The sequence below is a fragment of the Typopeltis vanoorti genome, chromosome 8 (assembly GCF_054136105.1).
Source record: "Typopeltis vanoorti isolate ZY-2024b chromosome 8, IOZ_Tvanoo_1.0, whole genome shotgun sequence".
Lineage (NCBI taxonomy): Eukaryota > Metazoa > Arthropoda > Arachnida > Uropygi > Thelyphonidae > Typopeltis > Typopeltis vanoorti.
The window spans coordinates 120,557,871-120,578,460 of NC_143556.1; the positions used below are offsets into that span (position 1 = coordinate 120,557,871).

General features: G+C 33.5%; 1 protein-coding gene across 1 annotated transcript in view; it reads left to right on the plus strand.

The window, feature by feature from the left end:
* The window catches only part of twr (signal peptidase complex catalytic subunit SEC11 homolog C twr), a 144,228-nt gene extending 131,555 nt beyond the window's left edge, over positions 1-12,673 (plus strand). Inside the window, exon 6 of the mRNA XM_090396293.1 lies at positions 6,297-12,673. Within this exon, the coding sequence (XP_090252419.1) occupies positions 6,297-6,347 (51 nt within the window). The 3' untranslated portion in view covers positions 6,348-12,673. The remainder of the gene's footprint in view (positions 1-6,296) is intronic.
* The last annotated feature ends 7,917 nt before the right edge of the window (positions 12,674-20,590 follow it).

The following is a 20,590-nucleotide window of genomic DNA, read 5'->3' on the forward strand; positions in this document are numbered from 1 at the left end:
AGAAGAAGAAGATTATAGAGTACAAATTATATTCTTGTTTAATCCTTTACCCAAGTGTAAGCAACAACGTTATCATCTGACGTATCCTCACAACTAGACTACTCATATATGAAAATTGATAACATAGATTTGATAGTGATGAATTAAACAGAAGGGCAAGTATAGTAAATGGAATGATGTCAAGATTGTGTAAAAGCTTTTGCAGAAAAATGAAACTGAATATTCATTTTATGAATGTCTGGGATGAGTTTGATAAAAGGAAGCAGTATTTTAAGAAAGATGGTTTGCACTTAAATGGATTGGGCGCTTGGCATTTAGAACATTTATTGATAAAGGATAATAAATGGTCAAAAACATGGAAATGGGATTTGCTAGGGAGGCAGGTGATAGTCAGCTGTAATAGTACTAAACTCATTAATCACTGTGAATTTGGGATAATTGTTTGCAGAAAATTAACAGTAGACAGAGTGGACTAATTCGCACACAGGGAGATTATGGGAGGAAGGAAGTATTTCCGTTTATGTATACTAATACTTGAAGTATTTGGAATAAGTGCGAAGAATTTTTGTCATTACTTAGTAAAACTTGGCCAAAAATTATAGGAATTAGTGAGACTTGGTTAACTAAGAATGATATAGTTATAGGGATTGAATGTAAGGGGTACAGTATTTTCAGGCAGGACAGAGATGACAGAATGGGGAAATGGTTTTACTAATAATAGACGAAACATTAAAGCCAAAAAAAAGGTAGATGTGCCTCAAGGTGACAGGTATGTAGAGGGCAGTTCATTCGAGGCTGTTTGGTGTGAGATAGAGATCAACAGGGCGAAATATGTAATCGGCTGTTATAATCCAAAGGGTATAAGGGAGAATTTAAATAGTATGTATTGGCAAATTAGCATGATGAGTGAAGGTCGAGTAATTATTATTGGGGATTTTTATTTTGGGGACATAGATTGGGAGAAGGAATGGTCACAAGGAACAAAGGAAATTGAGTTTATACAGTTTTTAAGAGATAACTACCTGAGATAGCATGTAATGGAAGAGACGAGATTCGAGAGTGTTAGATGTGGTCATAACATCGGAGAACATATAAGTAATTTAGTTACACCGTCTCCACTTGGGGGAAGCTATCATGTGGTCTTGATCTGAAGATTGTAAATCGTGCTGAATATTCTGTTAAGAAGTGGTATATGTGGAATTACAAGGCTGGTGATTATAACAAGCTGAGAAGTCAGCTTTCAGCAGTGCTATGGCATGGAATTTGAAGGCAAGAGATGTTGATGGTGCATGGGAGATTGTCAAGGAGTATTTAAAGAAAGTTGTATCAGACTGTATTCCCAGAGTCAGAAGGAGAAATCAAGTAGGAGTAAGATGGATGAATAATATTATTAAGGTAGGAGTTGCAGATAAAGAAAATAATGTGGAGGAAGTATGAAGAAAAAGATGAGTTCCCATGAGCAGTACAAGGTCCAGGCAAAGAGAATAAGTGACCTATATGGTAAGGAAAGCCAAAGCTAATTATGTGAAGAAGCTAGCTGATGAATTCAAAAGAAACCCTCAGGAATTCTTTCGCTATGTGGCAAGTAAAAGGAAGAATAACTATTGAAAGATTACTTTAAAAAGTGTTGATGGTAGGGATATTACAGAAGCAAATCAAATAGTTGAGTTGCTTAGTGATCATTTTGCAAAAGTGTACCATCTTGGTTGTGATATTGCAATGTCAAATGCAGTGGCGACCTGTATAAGCACTGCGACACTGCAGCACCCACAAGGAAAAAATAAAAAAATTAAATTTTGTTTGTGTTTATAAATGATAACAATGCTTACAACATTATATAAATGCAGTACAACATATTAAAGGTTACAGCTTATGTTTTGACATTGATTGAATAATCGAACAATTCCAATTATTAACTAATGCTTTAAATTATGAAACAAATGCACTGCGATCTAATGCCAATATTTGTTTGCTCTTGTCGTTGCCCGTTATGTCATTCCCAACTGTAACTGCTCAAAAGTCAATGTAATTTTAGTATGCTTACATGCGTTATTTCTGTGAGATATGAAACGTTTATTATTGGTGCGTGTGCCTGATGAACTATTTTTTGTAAATCTTATTTTATTTTGTTAAAATAACATAATTTTTTATTTATTATAGATACAAGGCTGAATTATTAAGAGTGTCACTGTTGAAAATATGAAAAGAATATTTTTTCAATTATCATTACATGAAACAAATGCACTGCGATATAATGCCGATATTCGTTTGCTTTCGTTGCACATTACGTCATTAGATACACTGCCGCTTGGGCAGTGTATCTTATGCCTGCGCTTGTTATTTCTGTGAGATATGAAATGTTTATTATTGGTGCGTGTTCATGATAAACTATTTTTTTGTAAATCTTATTTTATTTTGTTAAAATAACATATAATTATTTAATTATATGAAGAGCCAAAGGCTTCAATTCGGCGACATGAACTTATTTAAGTTAAGGGATATTACATCCCATATTGTTTCATAGCCAAATAAGAAACTCAGAGTTTCATGCTGAATATAGAAACTATATAAATAAAGTTCGAGTCCAAACATAAGCAGATACCTGGATAGTGCAACACCTGACCCATTTGGTAGTGCAGCACTGAGGCAACTCATAGTAAGGGTGGAGCAAGATCTGATCACTATTCTTGGTATTTACCCATAATGTGAAACCCAGCTCCTAGGAGCTGTGTGTGTCTCCACCCTTACTATGGGTTGCCTCAGTGTTGCACTACCAAATGGGTCAGGTGTTACACTATCCAGGTATTTGCTTACGCTTGGACTCGCCGAACTTTATTTATATAGTTTCTTATTCGGCTATGAAACAATATGGGATGTAATATCCCTTAACTTAAATATAATTATTTATTTATTATAGATACAAGGCCGAATTATGAAGAATGTCACTGTTGAAAATATGAAAAGAATTATATTTTTTTAATTATTGTTACATGAAACAAATGCACTGCGATCTAATGCCAATATTCGTTTGCACTTGTCATTGCTATTGATACAAAACTTTTATTATTGGTGTTTGTTCGTGGTGAGGATGAAATATTTTTAATAAAGCAATTTTTTATGTGTAAATTTATTTATTAATAAATTCGTTACTGATTAGGGGGAAAAAAGTGTTTTTTTGTATATGCAGTACCCGCACTTAAAATTTTCACTGGCCGCCACTGGTCAAATGTGTCATTGACTGATGAGAGTCTAGAGATAGACGAAATAGAGGTACTTAATATATATTACAGAATCTTAATGCTGACAACTACCATTGGGTTAGATGGCATATTGGCCCATGTGTTACGAGAATGTGCAAGAGAATTCGCACCTCCTCTAACCAGGCTGTTTAATTTAATCCTCATTTCTGGTAAAGTACCAATAGAGTGGAAAGAGAGGGAAATAATTGCACTGCATAAGGGAGGTTCCAAGACTGAGGTTGCAAATTATAGACCAATCAATATATCTGGAGTGGTGGTTATTGTGATGCTTTATAAGGGGCAACATGGTTTTGTGAAGGGTAGGTTGCTTACTTTTTATAATAAAGTAACAGTGGAGTTGGATAAAGGAAATCCTTACTCAGTGATCCTACTGGACTTTGCAAAAGCATTTGACAGGATTCCACACGAAACTCTGTTGCATAAATTAGAGCAAATGGGTATGGATCCGATGCTGGTGAATTGGATTAGAGGGTGACTGGTGGATAGATATCAAAGAGTGGTTTATGGAGAAGCTGAGTCCAGGAGAAGGCAGGTGACTAGTGGTGTACCTCAGGGCTCAGTGCTTGGTCCTCTATTGTTTAATTTGTGCATCAGTGATATTAGGAATACTTTGAAAGGAAATATCCACTTGTTTGCTGATGATACAAAATTAGGAAAAGCGATAGTCAATTCAGATGACTTAAATAGGCTGATGGGGACTAAGGTAAATGGCTGTCAGTTTAACGTGGCTAAGTGTAAGATGATGCACTTTGGGAGGGTGAGATCACATGCTGTTTACTATATTAACGGAACTGAACTACAAGAAGTTGACAAGTCAAGGGACTTGGGAGTTATTGTGGACAGAGAACTTAAGTTTAAAGGGCATATTGCAAAGACTGCCAAAACATCCTATCAAATTACATGGTTGTTGAAGAACACTAACAGGCAGGGATAAGGAAGTTATTGTTTTCCACTTTATAAGGCAATAAGACTGCATTTGGACTGTTGTTGACAGATCTATCACCTAGATTTCTTTGTGATGAAGAAATGGTAGAGAGGATTCAGAGGCGAGTTACAAAGATTGCTACAGGTCTGGAATGTTCCCTATGAGGCTAGATTGAAGATCTGCTGTGGGCTTCAAAAACTAGGTGATAGACATAGGAGAGGAGATATGATAGAGGCATATAAATTATTAAAGGGATTTTATATGATTGATACTGATGACATTTTTAAGACCAGTGCAGGAAGGGAGAGAATGAGGGGCAATCGTGGAGGTTATGTAAGAGTGTGGTTAACAAGAGAGTGTTAGTATTAGATTTTTCGCTTAGAGGATTGTGAATGGGTGGAAGGTGTTGTCAGAGGTGGGACTGAATGCTTCGTTTATGAATGAATTTAAGGAGTAGTATGATATGTATTGTGTAAATAATAGTGTATCAATGTAGGGTCTCCTGCAGTGAGTCTTTTGACTCCATGGAGACACCGTTATAATAATAATAATAACACACTCCCTTTTGGGTATGTATATTCCTCTGAAATATACAGTATTTCATAATATATCCCATAATGCACAGCATTGTGTGATATTCATGCAGTTGATGTGAAGTCCTCAGCCTCTGTATACAATTAGTTAGTCATAAAGATACTTCATATGCAGCCTTTGCTTACCCTTGGATAAAAGAATTATACAAGAATATAATTTACTTTGAAATGAAGTGAAAAAAACTTTCTAAATATTTGGTCTTCAGAATGTTGTTCCCATTTTCCTTGTCCATTCACAATACTATTTACTCGAATATAACTTGCAATTTTTCCCCAAATTTAAAAAGTAAAAACTCTTGGTACGAGATATATGTGGGGATTTTGGGAAAAAACTAAATTGATGTTTATAATTAAATCCTCAGTATTCATTATTTTAATTATCAACGTTATTTATGCAATCAGCTGCTCACCATCATGCATATATCTGAATCTTTAGTGATAATGCTTCTGTAATTAAATTAAAAGTCATCTACCCAGATATCATCATCTTTGCTCCCATCCAGGGCATTAGAGATGCCGGGTTTTAAAAAAATTCTAGGCAATTATTTCTGGCAAAATCATGTTCCAAGCTCTCAAAATCCAGTTGCACAACAGTTCTGATGATAGTTTCTTAATCTTCCCTGCCAGAGTCAGGTTGTAGCTGCCGGCTGCCATCCACTCCATGTAGAACCGGAACTTCACTTCATTCACTGCTCCACCCAAGATCGAGTAGAAGTCAACTCTCACTCCCACAGTTCCTCTATTGGTTGCTTCCATCTCTATTCATATGATTTTTGCAGCATTAACAAAAGATCACACTACTCAATGACAAATGCAAACCTATCATTGTTGAGTTGAAATGCTGATTCGCTTTAACCAAATTCCAAAATATCTGAGACTGCCATAACATTCACAACCTATTTCTTAAAGATTTAAACTTTTTTCATAAAGTAAAATCAGGGATGTAAGATATATGCAAGGACGAGTTATATTTGAGTAAATACGATACTATTATTAGTTTTTTAATCTTTAACGCTTGGAATTGCAATAAATAAATAAAAAATCGTAAAATTAATAGAATTTGTTATAATAGTTTTTTTTTTTTTTTATTTAATTTGAGTACCAGTTCATCATACATGCAAGCAAGCTATGCAATGTATGGTTATGCTTAAGTATGGTGTGGGGAACATTTAATCACCCACATAAGAATCCACTTACTTTTTATGATCTGTTGAAATGGTTATGTTATAACATGTTTTTTTTTTTACTGAATGCCGTTTAATATTATCAGTTAATTCCAGTGGATAATGTTAACCTGCATCCACTCTTGGACTGCTAATAAAATTTGGGATGTAATACATTGTATTATGTGTATATCTTGTGAACTGTTATCCTATAAATTCAGGAAGAGTGGTGAAAAGAATAGCAAGCATATCTGTAGATCATGCACACTGATTAGGTAGTAAAGTTAAATGTAAATGTTTTTACATACTTAAGTGCTCATGTATTTTTATTTATTTATTTTTTTTTTTTTTTTAGTATGCCGTTTTAGGTTGCCTTGGACTCTTTGTTCTTGTTCATCGAGAATGAGTTTCTGACACTTGCTATTCAAGAACTAAGCTCAAAAATTTTTTTTAAAAAAAAGAATAAAAAAAAAAAAGATTTTAGCAGTGTTATCAGTGCATCTGATTAAAGGAATTATCTGGTCCTACAGTGAAACAGCAACAAAAGCAGCACCACTAGCTTGGGATATGTTCTGGTCATGTTTTAAATGGTAAAACTGATTTCTTACCATATTCATTTTATGGCAAAAAAAAAAAAAAAAAGTAAATTACAAATTAAGTTTTTTGTTATGTGACTCCTGCCTATAAAACTGTGTGAACTTATAATACATAAGTTTTGTGGGTGAGCTGAGTTTTCTTTTTATAATTTGTAATATAAAATTCAGTTTCAAACCTAGTGTTTTCATTACATATGGAAGAGACATCAGATCATGGCACAATACAGTATTGGATGTGATAATGGTATACTATCATTGAGCATATAGGTCTTTTTTTTTATTATCTCAGTAGGTGAATGAAGAATGTTATTATAGGAGTATTCATTATCCCAGTATATTTCCTCCCCTGCTATGATTCAGTACTTTATGCTTCTATTGGTTTGCCAAATGGCATTTTATATTTATAATTAATGAAACTGATAGTCAAGTAAAGCAGAAAGGACATAATTCATTCTAGGCAACTGAATTATATATATACATAATGGGCCCCTCTGCCATTTATTATTATGCTTTCTGAAGCTTAAAAATGTATTTCATTTTTGAATTGTTTCCAGTTTGTTTAAATGTTTTATCATACGTATCTCCTGAACTTAAATCATTTCTTAAAATAGGTTATATTGTGTACAATATTGCAATTAAATCTAACCTTTTCTGTATGGATGCTTAGACATTGGTTATTGTTCATGTTGTTTAGTGGAGAAAACATGTCATTATAGGGTTTAATGGAATAAATAGTCGATGGAGGAAACATGTCCAAAAGTAATAATTAACTAAATTTATTTAGCTAATTTGGTTATAATCCAACATTTCTCCTTAGCACCAAGGCATCTTCAGTAGACACAAAGAAAAACTATGCAGGCACACTTGAAGGAAGGCAAACAGATTTGAAAAGTCTGGTTCTTACAGTCCTAACTGATTCTCTCTATGGTTGTGATAGTAGAATCTTGCTAAATGTCTCACAGTGATGGTCTCCCAAATTTTTGACAGTGCATTGCAGCCAAATTTATTTAGGTTTGGAGAATTTTGTAGTGCTGAGGCAGATTCTAATGTCTCTCTCCGATTGACTGATATATTTATTTTTCTGAATGAGAGAGTGGTTCTGCCAATAGGATCCAATGATCTGTATCTATGGCATGGTCTACCATCACAGAATGGCTGTAGTGCAAATGGTGATGTTTTATATATATATAAAGTGGATATATAAGAACATCAAAAATATCCACTATAGCTTCTCCTGGGTAGTAGATCATTACCATAGCTACATATCACTGAATCGTATGGGGGAACTCCCTCTTATACTGAAATGATACAAATCAAAGAGATTACTTGAAATGTGCCTTAGCAATACAAAATTCCCCAAACCTAAATAAGCTTAGTTTTCCAAATCTATCACACTGCCAAAAACCTGAGAGACCACCATTGTGAGACCTTTGGCAGGATTCCACTACCTACACCCATAGAAGACACCAGTTAGGACTGTAGGAGCCAGCCTATTGAAATCAGTGTTTGCCTTCCTGCTGGTGTGCCTGCATGAACATGCTTAGTTTTTCTTTGTGCCTATGAAGATGCCATGGTGACTAAGGTTAAATATTGGTTTATAATCTAATTAGGTAAAGAAAGTTAGTTAATTATTACTTTTAAACATGTCTTTGCTAGATTGCTTTTTAAAAATATTCTCAAATACAAAATTAATAAATAAAAATAAGTGATGTGGTTATTAGAAATAAATTTTTATTATAGTAAGTTATAATTTATATGCATTATATTTTCTGAAGTTCAACAACACATTATTCAACAATTACTCATAATCTTGGCCATCTAATCCCTAACACTAAGCAGTATCCATTTATATACAATATATCATATCACGTTAGCCTTTTTACTCTTTTTTTTTTTTTTTATATTAATAAATCCTCTTACAGAAGTTCTTTAATGGTCTTCTGTGTTTTCTGACAAGAACATAATTTGAATTTTCCTTGGATATATTCTGTTCATGTATTATTAGTGTTTTACATTGTTGCAGTTCTACACTTCTGTAACACACGTTACAAACAAGTACACCATGAATGCAATTAACTCGAACAATAGATAGAAATATAGTTTGCAATGGTTCATTCATTATAAAATCATTGTCACCATAGACCAAACTGTTATTTAATTAAATTGCAGACCATAAAACAGTAACTTTCCTAATATTAGATTAAATTCTTGTCAGATTATATATAACATCTGATTAAATTTTATCAGATGTTATATGTATCCAACAGCAGATTAACTAGTGAGCAGAAATGCTTGATTAGGGTACAAAATTAAATAAACACACAATTGCAATTTTATTTGTAACAGTTTTGTGTGGTTCAGATATATGATCATGTAAAAAAATTAATTTTATCTCTGTGTAAACTTGCAACCTATACTATATATTGAAGAAATCCAGTATTATAAACCAAGAGCTGTATTTTCATTCATAGTATTATATAACATCTCTGAGATCCCAGAACTTATGTGGGGCCACAATTAACAATGTGCACTACAACTGCAGTATTGTTTGTCTGATAATTGCATTTGTCTGATCAATTTACCTTTATTTCAAAATTTACCTTTATGTTCAAAAACAAACCAGACTAAAAGTATACAATACATTAGCCCTACCAGTCTTAATGTATGGAAGCAAAATCTGGACAATAAAACAAAAAGACAAACGAAGATTAACAACAGCAGAAATGAAGTTTATGAGAAAAACTGCAAAGTATACCCTATTTGATCACAAAAGAAATGAAGAAATTATGAAAGAATTAAACCAAGAACCAGTAATAGAAAAAATTAAAAAATATAAACATAAATGGATGGAACACGTTCAAAGAATGAAAACAGAAAGATTACCAAAACAAGCCATTAGGAAAAAGAAAACCAGGACGTCCTCTTAAACGATTCAACGATGACTTCTAACACTGGAACAGGCCATGCTAGGCCTGTTCCGGCATGATGATGATGAATTTACCTTTATTAAAGGGAAAAAATGCTGCTGCCTCCATGTGAGACCATTTGACTTGATTTAAGTTAAAAACATATATTAAGATTCTTGCATCATCATGTTGAGAAAAAAATTAAATCCAGATCTTTTTCTATTGAAAGCATATCATGTCATTCTTCCAACTATGTTATGGAAGCACCGGATTTTACAGGCCTTGGATTTCTTCCTATGGAACGTATTAAACTTGATCACTTTTATTATTATGAGGGCAAGTTTTGAATTAAGGAATTAATCAGTAGGTGGACTTCAGTTGTTGCCTCTTACAAAAATTAAAGCAAACATTGCACAACAGAAGCTAAAATATTTATTCATCTCCATTGTTATTGCAAGAATCTGACTTAAACCTATGACGTGCTGTAATGATTATAACTATTATATTTTATGGTATTTTATGAGGAAGTGTGGTTAAGAATTGTGTGAAATGGATTGTCATTTGATTGATGTAACTTCAGTAAATGCATTCAAAGAGAAAATATGATGGGAATTCAGGCATTCTGTGGCATAAGAACATTCTCATAATGAGTCTGTTCTCCCTGAATGAACTAGCAAAATGAAGATAATTAAAATGGCACTGTTCCATTTTTTATATGTTCATTACTGCTGAAAAGGGACAGTTCAGTAACTCAATTTTTCTTTGATCTATAATACACTCTTCATAATCAGCCACCTGTGTTAATTTAAATTAGATTGAAATTAGAGTTGATTTACATTCAGATATGATAAAGAGAACTTGGCATTTTGCTTAACAGATAATAAATTTGATGTTTGAATTTATTTATCTGTTAATTGTCATACAGTAATTGTAGTAGCCATTCTTGCAATTGTTACAGACATTGCAATATTTATATTTTGTGTGATATTAAGACATTGTTTTGTTGGTCAGCCAGTAATGCACTGTTTGACATTTGAAAAGCTACAAATAATTTTTCATGTTTTTTAAAATTCAGTTGAAAGAGTACTTTGATTTATATTAAAATTTTAATTTTCTCAAATTTGAAGGACACAATTTCTCTGCTACCATTAACAATACCCCCCCCCCTTCATCTTCCTATCCTTTTGGAAAATTCCATATCCTACCATTTCGAGTCCTGACAGTATATCACCCTGTCAACCAAGTTTCACTTATGCCAAATTTTCTCAAATTATTTTTAATAGGACTTAAACCATAACATTAAACACTATTAACATTTAATATAACTGCTACATAATTTAAGCTGTAGCATTAAATTACATGCAACACAGAATATAGACTGTGATGCAGAATTTTTTATAGCATGAGTAATTTTATGCTAGGTATATGTTTTTTAGATTTCAGATTACATGCAAAAGAATACAGAAGTAATATGAAAAATGTTTTGTGTGAAAAGATTCCACATTTAAATGATGAGTTCATTTTATTTTTCTACATTTCACTAAATCAAACTACCTTCATTAGGGAAGTATATAAGAAACATTCTTTATAATCTTTATTTGCATCAAAATCATGAAATATGTGGATCTCAAAGCACTTAATATATTAATGCTTTTTAGAAAAGCTGTGATATCTATTAAAGCAGTTGAATTTTAATTAAAGCATTTGAAAATAAGTTTTCAGCTAGATATGTAAAATACCCTTTACTTTAAACATTAGCATACAAAGGAAAATTCCATGATCTCAGCAAAGTCAGATAAACTGGTGCATAGCTTACATCAGTGGATTACTTAGAGTAATTGACTCAATGATTGAGAATTGTATTGGACTAAGTATAAAACAGTGTAATGGATTTTATGAAAAATAAAAAAAAGTCATTTCTTAAAAATTGAATTTTTACCCATTCTTCTGAGTGATAAGCTAATATTGGGAAGATCTAACTAATGAAGTCTTAAGGAACCAAGCTTATGGTACTATGCATCATGGACATTATTTTGTTCTCCTTTCTGATCTGTACATACTTGTCTCAAGATCTAAAATTGCACTGACTTTGGAATTTGGTCAAATTCCTTCATAATACTTTCCCTAAATTATCACACAATAACTTAGATGTGCTAATTCTTTATTTTAAAACTTTAGTAGGTTAATTTCTTTTAATAAATAAAAGAAAAAAGTTTTAGATTGTATATAATCACAATAACAAGTTTATTGTAAATATCATTACTATTATCGCTTAGTGTTAATTGCATAATATAAATTTTTCTACAATTATGTGTGTATAATAGTGATTTATTCAAGTGGTTAAAGAATGTGACATCTGCCTTTTACTTCTATCAAAAGATGACTGCACCAAAATGATCATTTCACTCCTGGTGATCATCATTGTATTTGTGTAGGAGTGGGTAAAATTACAATTGTTTTCAAAGTGTAATATAAGTGAGCTGTTTCTTTACAGTATCTTAATTATCTTCATATGCAAAATCATTCTTACAACTGCATTTTTTTAATTCATATTTTGTGCACATACAAATTGTAAAGTTATTAATGAATGAGAAAAGCAGGTGGGAGCAATTTATTCAAATTATTTGAAATTATATGATGAGAAGCAAATTGATATTTATTATTATTTTTATCTCTGTTTTCATATTTTGTACAATTTCTGTATTATTTAAATGCTAGTCGTATGCTTTTAGTTGACAATAATATAATTGCAGAGGTTATTTAGCATCTTTGCTGTTCTAATGCGACTAATCACTTGGGGAGGGAAATAGCATAATGGGATATTATTTTATAGAAATGGAGCAGCCTTATAAGAACATCATTATGCTTCCATTAATTGTGCTAAGAATGTTTTGTAATGAAAATAATTCTCAGGAAATTAAACCATTACAGAACTTGACCATAGTACATGAACAGGTGTAACATAGTTCTGATTGGACTTTGACTAGTCAGCAGTCTGCTGTCATATTATCAGTTTTTGAAACCTTTGTTATCATAAAATTTTCCAGCATGTGTGAGATTTTTATCTTTTTGAAAATAAAATAAATAAATAAAAAATATAAAAAAAACTTGAAACATAGCTTTCTATGCCTTGTATCATGTGGTATTCATTGCAGGGTATATACTGCCTTCCATTAATTTTTGTTTATACTGTGTATCTTTCATTCCAAGAAATAAAATTCTTAATTTACTGTTTTTCTATTATTTATAAATGAATGGATTCCTTGGAATTATCACATATGTTTTTAACTTCAGCAGTCTTAGGAAATTTAATGATATTTCAGATAAGATTATCTGCACTTTGGGGATGAATGTTAATTTCAGTCAGCTAATTTATGATTATATACATATGAAATGGTTGGTTGAAATTAACATACACCAAGAAAACATAACTGAAGTGTTTTCGGAAGTTCATTACTTGTAGTGGTGTATTAACAGTGAAATATATTTAGTAGTATATAAATAATTGTGAAATAATATATTAATTAGATAAATGTCTGCACCATTGTTAAATAACGTTAATTATTTAAACTTAACTTTTTTCAACTACTTGAACATAAATCTCTCAAGGGTTAATCTGACCAATTTCTGTCTCCTTCCCCTGTTATTAAACAAACTTTGTGTTATAAGTAAGTCTAATGTGTGCAGTTCCCCACTCTCGTACAAAATCAAATTAGGAAATTTATTTTATTTCCGACTGTGTCATCTAATGTGATTAAATATTGTTTGAAAGATAGGGTGAGAAAAACAGGAATTAATCACAAAGTATATATACTAATTCTCTATATGCAAGTCGTGAGTATTTGTATCCTATTATGTCCACAGGTTCACAATTTTTTTGGAGATAGTGCATTAGCCAAAAGAACAGATCAGGCAGTTACAAAACAAAAACATTTATTTCTACTATACAAGAAGTACATTTACGCTACAGAGACTTCTGCAATTATTATGCTTAAAATCTTTTTCAAATAGGTAATACAATCTGTATGACAAAACTCCCAATTACTGGGTAAACTCATTAAACATAAACTATGTACATACTTCCACACTGCAGTAACAAATTAAATACACTCCTTGCCTCAAATACTGACATAAATATAGCCTAGCCTGACCATATATCACTTCTTAATAGTACAGCTCCCTATATTAGACAAAGTGCACATTCACAGACTTATCAGACAAGTTAACAAATACAGAATTTTGTAATTTAGTTACCGCCTTTTATACAAACGATTTCTTGTAGGCACGATTACTAATTCGAGATATACTTTCTTACTGATTACAAAATTTATTGCCTACTTACATATTCACCAAAATTAAAGAGTCGAAAGTACAGCATACTTCTTCAGGACTTTAGTGTCTTCTGTTGATAAACTTCTTGGCTGCTTGGACGTCATAGGTGGTTGCTAGTAGGTCTTTTCTCCATCGGACATTCAATACAGAATCAGCCATGGTTACCGCTGGGCTAACGTGTATCTGCTGAGGAAATCAGTCTGCTGCGATCTGGAAATGAAGGTCCTACAGCATTTAACGGGAGAAAAGCCTTGTCGACAAGCGGAAGGAAAAGTTCCTGACAACGATCGGAATGAAAAGCCTCGACGACAACAGGAAGAAAAAGCCCTTGAGCTGAGGGTCACAATCTTCTTTTATGCAAAATTGTTGCCCTTTTTTCTCTATTGCTGTCTTTTTGGGATGCAGTGTTGTGTGGATATTCAGTTCTTCTAGGGTAGTTTTGTTTGTTCATTTTTCTGGCCAAGACACTCTTAACAATCTTCTCCAGCACCAGAGCTCGAATGCCTCAGTTCTTCTTCTGTCATATTTTGTCATTGTCCAGATTCAGAAGCATAGAGAAAGATTGAATAAATTAAGGTTTCTACAAGCTTAATTTTGGTCTTTTTGGAGATGTGCCTGTCTTTTCAGATCTTAGTTAAATCAGTTATCGCTTTCTTATCTAGTGCTGTTCTTCTTCTTATCTCTTTTTTACATCCATCTTTTTTTTTTCAATTCCTTCCACATCTATCTCTTATGCATTGTTTAAAACCATTATTTTGGTTTTTTCTTGATTTATTCATAAACCATGGCTTAAGCTTTCCCATTCTAATTGATTTAGGATGGATTTTAATTCCTGTTCATTTGTTGCTATTATCACTGTGTCATCTGCGTATCGTAGGTTAGTGATTGTTTGGCCACCTAATTTAATGCCTCCATTCCACTTTTCTAGAGATCTTTTCATTATAGTTTCACTGTAAAGGTTGAATAGTAATGGTTGAGAGTATGCATCCTTGTCTTGAACCTTTTTCAAATTGGAATGCAGAGGACGCCGAGTTTTCAATTCTTACTGTTGCTTGATTTTGTTGATATAAGTTCTTTATGAGGTTGGTGTTTCAATGCAGAACTCCAATAGTTTTTTTATTTAGCACATTATACCTTAAATATTTCTAAATTACTAGATGGTTTGGTATTCCTGATTCTTGCATGATGTCCCATAAAATATCCCATCTCATACAGTCAAAGGCCTTAGAGTAATCTATAAGGCATAGATAAAGGGTTAAGTTGACCCTTGCTGTTTTGATTATTTGTCTGATGTTAGATATATGATCTCTAGTTCCTCGACCTTTTCTGAATCCTGATGGTCTATAAAACTTTGTATCTTTCCTTAATAATGCGTAGTAAAATCTTGCTGGTATGTGAGATAGGGCAATGGTGTGGTAGTTTTCGCATTTGTTGTGATTGCCTTTCTTGTAGATTGGGATAATGGTGGAACTAGTCCAGTCATTTGGCCATCCCATCTTCCAAATTTTGTTGCATAAAACATGTATCCAGTTGACTGCATTCTCTCCAAGGTTTTTCAGCATTTCAGCCAGTATTGAATCAGGACCTGGGGCTTTGTAATTCCTTAATTTTTTGATTGCTTGTTCTACTTCACTTTTGAGGATCTTTGGTTCCGTTTCCGTGTTTTCCATAGCTCCTTTGTCTTGTTGAATAGCTGGATGCAATATTCTTTCTATCTTCTGGCTATGTCATTAGTGTCATTTAAGATCTTGTCCTTTTCCTCTGTAATTATATTAAGTTTGGTTATATCCTTAACCTTCTTGAATAAATCTGTTGTTTCATTAGAGTGTCTTTCTATTTTTTATAGATGTTTTGGATATAGCTATTTTTATCTTTTTGGCATGATTTCTTAATAGCTTTATTCAGGTAATTTGGGTTTTGCCAATCTGTTGTTTTAATTTGTTTCCATTTTTCAATTAGTTTTAGGGTTTCTTTTGTAAACCATGGACTGCTATTCTTCTTTTTTATTGGGATGTTTTTGGCTGCAGATTTTGCAATGGTTTGTTTTAGGTGTGTCCAATGTGATTCAATGCTTTCCTGGGGTGTGCTTTTTTGTTTCTCGAGCTCTGCTTCAATGTCCATCGTAAATTTGTTGTCCATTTGTGAAAAGTCATATCTTTTGTTGCTGTTATTCTTGTTTGCTTTCAAGTGGATCTTTAAATTAGAGATTAATAATTGATGGTCTGATCCACCGTCTGCACCTGGCAGTGTTTTGGTGTTATTTATTAGTGTTCTCCATCTTCTGTCAATTAAAATATAGTCGATTTGATTCTTACATAGATTCCCAGGTGCTACCCATGTCTATAGCCTCCTCTTGTGCTGTTTGTACATTGTGTTAGTGATTGCTAATTCCCTTTCAATGCAGAACTCCAATAGGTATTTTATTTAGCACATTATACTTTAAATATTTCTAAATATTGAGGAAAAAAAATATGTAAAGTCGATTGCAAAAAATTAGCAAAGCAAAAATTATTCTGCAAGAGATTATACATAATGACATGATAATAATAAAGAATAACATAATAATGGTAATATGTACCAGGATGTTTCAATTTAAAGTACCTCTAGTTAAAGCAGTCTGTAGAGAGAACCAATAGATGAACATGATTGGTACCCTAACCAGATCATGGGAAGAAATTGACCCTCCCCCCCCCCCCCCCCCAAAAAAAAATGACTGATAAGGAAAATATGGTATAAACAAAGGAGCAAGACTGCTCCACAGTCATTCAACTTGTGCAGTAGGTCTCACTTTGCCTGAATGCAGCTTGCTTAGAGGAATCGGGGAAAATGCTGCAGCAGCATTTTACAAGCACAGATGCCTAAAGACTTTGTGAAAAGGTTCATTGACACCAAATGCAGTGCAGCACATGGCTTGTTGATTTAAAGAGGCAGTTTGACACTCCAACCAGGACGAGGGATTAAATCTGAAATTCTACAAATGATTGAAGATGTAGCATGTCAGTTGATGGGCACTAAAATTAAATGCTGGTAGGTTCATGTAGTGCACATGCCATAGCAAATCAATTTGATTTACCTGCAGAACTATTCATAAAACATTGCAGTGTTATCCATATAGACTCAGCCACGTCAAGAGATGCAAACAGGAATTGCCCACGTTCGAGAAATATTTGCATTGACATTTCTGGCATGCATGGAAGTGGACAACAATTGGCCTTGGAACTATGGAGTGATAAAGTGCATTTTCATGGTTTGTGGAATAGTAAACACTTGAAACTGCTTCATCTCAGCTACAGCAAATCCCCAAATTTCAGCAAGTTCTCTAACATTTGCTAAAGGTGTCACACTATGGGTAAAAATTACACCTGAGTTCATTATCAAGCCGTTTTTCTTCAAAGAAATTTCCAATCTCAGATGTAATATTTCTCATATTAATGTTGCCCCAATTTTTCATTAACTGTAACCTGTAAAATTGAGAGCACTAAATTAATTAGTTTAAATCTACATAGCTACAAAAAAAAAAAAATTCACAAATTCAAGTGATTACTGTATATGGTACATATAGAGTAATTGCTTGAATGAATGAATTATATTTATTATATAATTCATTTTCATAGTACATTCAAAAATTATTCACTATGAATTAGAAATTCTGAAAGCAAAAATTTTATCGGTGTGACCTGCACTGTCACAACTGTGTTCACTGCACCCTTATGATTTTTGGCTTTTTGGAAACAAAAAACATAGTGTATCAGGGCAAAGTTCTTCACCTAGCAGATTTGAAAGACAAAATCACACACGCAAAACATTTCAACAGATCAGTTGCATTCCACTGTAGACAATGCTATGTGGTGGTGGTGGTCCTGCGCAAAGGCCAACATATTGAATGTCACCTCCATTGATTATCTGTATCGTCTTGTAGCATGTCAGCTCTATGTGATATGCTTTTTGTATCACATTATTTTATGAAAAGAGAAATATTGCTGAATAACTTTGTCATTGACTGACTCATTTCACAATCACATACCATCTGGTTCACCTTGTTTTGTGTTTATCTTACTCCCACAGTACCACAATTTTCTCCTATTGGTCATTTTTGAACTTTTTGTAGGAGTATAATTTCCAAGTCTGAGGGTATTTTGTATACTAGTTCTACTCTGTGTCAGATAAAAAGAGTTCTGTCTGCAGATTTCTTTGAATATGGGTACTTTAATTTGAAGCACCCTTTTATAAATTATAACTCTTCACTCCATTAGGAGCATAGGATGTCAACCACAGATATCCATCTGACTGCTTTATGCCTCTTTTTATCTTTGTCCAGTCTTTTCAAGTTCTTGTTCTATTCTATTCTTCTGGCAGCTCATCTTTGATCTATCTCTTTCCTTTCATGTTCCACTCAAGTGCTTGTGTGGCTTTGTGTTTCAGGTTTTCTTAGGACATGTCCTGTCCATCTCCTTTTTCTGTGGTAATTCTTGATTGGATATCTTTTTCAGCCATTTTATTTATAATATTCTTAAACATTTATAAAGCTTTTCAATTTTTCCTCTTTTGCATTTTTTTTTGTTTCTGACAGATTAGAACTAATTTAATATTGGCACCTTCCTTTGCTCCTCCCTGTTTATTATTGATTCTATACTATAACTATATATTCACTGGGCATCTAGAGATGCCGTATGGTCACTCCGATGCTCAGGGATGTGCCACACCAGGCCTCACCATGTAGTCCTGTTGTTTGCTTTTCTAGTGGCCTCAGCTCTCTGAAGATCAGTCACTCGATGCACAATCCATCCATCTCATTGATGGTCTACCCCTTCCTCTTTTTCCAGGAACTTTACCTTCTCTTACTGTTCTGAGAAGTCCCCCTTCCATCCTTTCTATGTGTCCAAAATATTTTAACTTTCTTCTGTCAATATCCTTAAGGAGCCTTAAAGTTCTATTGATCTTTTTTAACACCCATTCATTTGTATGCCTTTCAGTATATAATATCCTCAACAGCCTTCAGTAACACCACATCTCAAAAGCAGATATCTATTTTTCATCTGACTTCTTTGGGTTTTAAGTCTCACATAAGTCGCTGTTGGAAAAACAACTGTATCCAAAATCCTCAACTTTGTTCCTATGGAGATAGATCCATCCTTCCAAATTTTAGACAGGTCTCTGGCTGCTGTTTTAGCCATTTCTAACCTTCTTCTGACATCTTCTGAACAGCAATTCTTCACATTAATAATGGATCCCAGGTACTCAAACTTGCTGACTTCCTCAATTCTTTCTCCATTAAGGTGCACTTGTTTCTCAAGCGCTTCTCTGTTTGTATTTCCTTTGAGAACCATAATCTTTGTTTTGCTAGGATTGAGTCGAAGTCCTCTGTTATTACTGATCTTGTTAACTTTGTCAAGAATTAGTCTTAGTTCTTCCATGTCATTACAAAGGAGTACTGTATCATTAGCATACCTCAGATTACTGATTATTCTACCTCCTATCCTAATTCCTCTTGAGCTCATCCAGCTTCACGCACGATGTCCTCTGCATATATACTAAACAAGTGAGGAGAAAGTAAACATACTTGCCTAACTCCTTTTCCAACTTGAAGCCGGTCAGTCAATCCAACACCTCTTCTTACCATATACTTCCCACAGTTTCACATGCTCAACACAGTCAAAAGCTTTAGAGTAGTCTAAGAAACACATTACCAGAGGAAGTCTGAATTCTTTATATTTTTCTATAATCTGTCTAAGGCAAAGGATCCGATCTCTGGTGCCCCTTTACCTTTCCTAAAACCTGCCATCAGGCATTTCTGCTTCAACTTTGGCCTCAATCCTATTTAGCATGATCTTCAATAAAATTTTGCTTGCATGAGATATTAAACTAATAGTCCTATAGTTCTTGCATGCCTTCATATCACCTTTCTTATGTAGTGGTATGAAAACAGATTTCTTCCAGTCTCTAGGCCATGATCCTGTCTCCCATATCCTTGTAATCAATCTATGAAACACTCTTATCCCTCCATCCCCTGTGGCTTTAATTAACTCTGCTGGAATTTCATCTGCACCTGGGACATTATTGCTGTTAAGCTGCTTAACTGCTCTTTCAACTTCATGCCTAAATGGAGGAGATTCCAAATCAAAATTTTCCTGGTGAGAGGGCTCCACATTTTCTTTATCCACCCTGCTGTACAGTTCCTCACAGTATTCTTTCCATCTGTTTTTGATTTCCAACTCTTCTGTTAGTAATGCTCCATTCCTGTCTTTGATGACATTCAACTTAGCCTTAAACTTGTTTTTTAAGTCACGAACTAAATAAAACATCCTTTTATAATTGTTCCTCCATATCTGGAACTCTTATCTCTTTACATTTATTAGTATAGAACTTTTTGATGGCCCTTCTGACTTCTCTGTGTAATCTTATTGATGGTCTACCTCTTACTCTTTTTCCAGGAACTTTACCTTCTTTTGTTCTTACTGTTTTTCCAACTGCCTTCTTTTGATTATTTCCCATGTTGAATCTGATATCCATGGGTCTCTTGGTCTTCTTATTGGAACGAGGTACTTCTTTGCTGTATCCTGTATTATCACCTTAACTCCTTCCCAAAGCATTTCTAGTGAGTTATCCTCATTGGCCTCCAAAAAATCCCAACCGAGTTGATGTCTCGTCTGTGAATCCACCAGGAATTACTCTAACATCCAATCTAGTGGGATGTGCCTGACATGGAAGTTTTTGGAGTCTTAATCATTCTTTGGTTCTTACTAGCTGATGGTCTGTACCTCAATCTGCTCCAGGACAAGTATTAATCCTAGGTAATTAAAATTTTCCACTGTTTC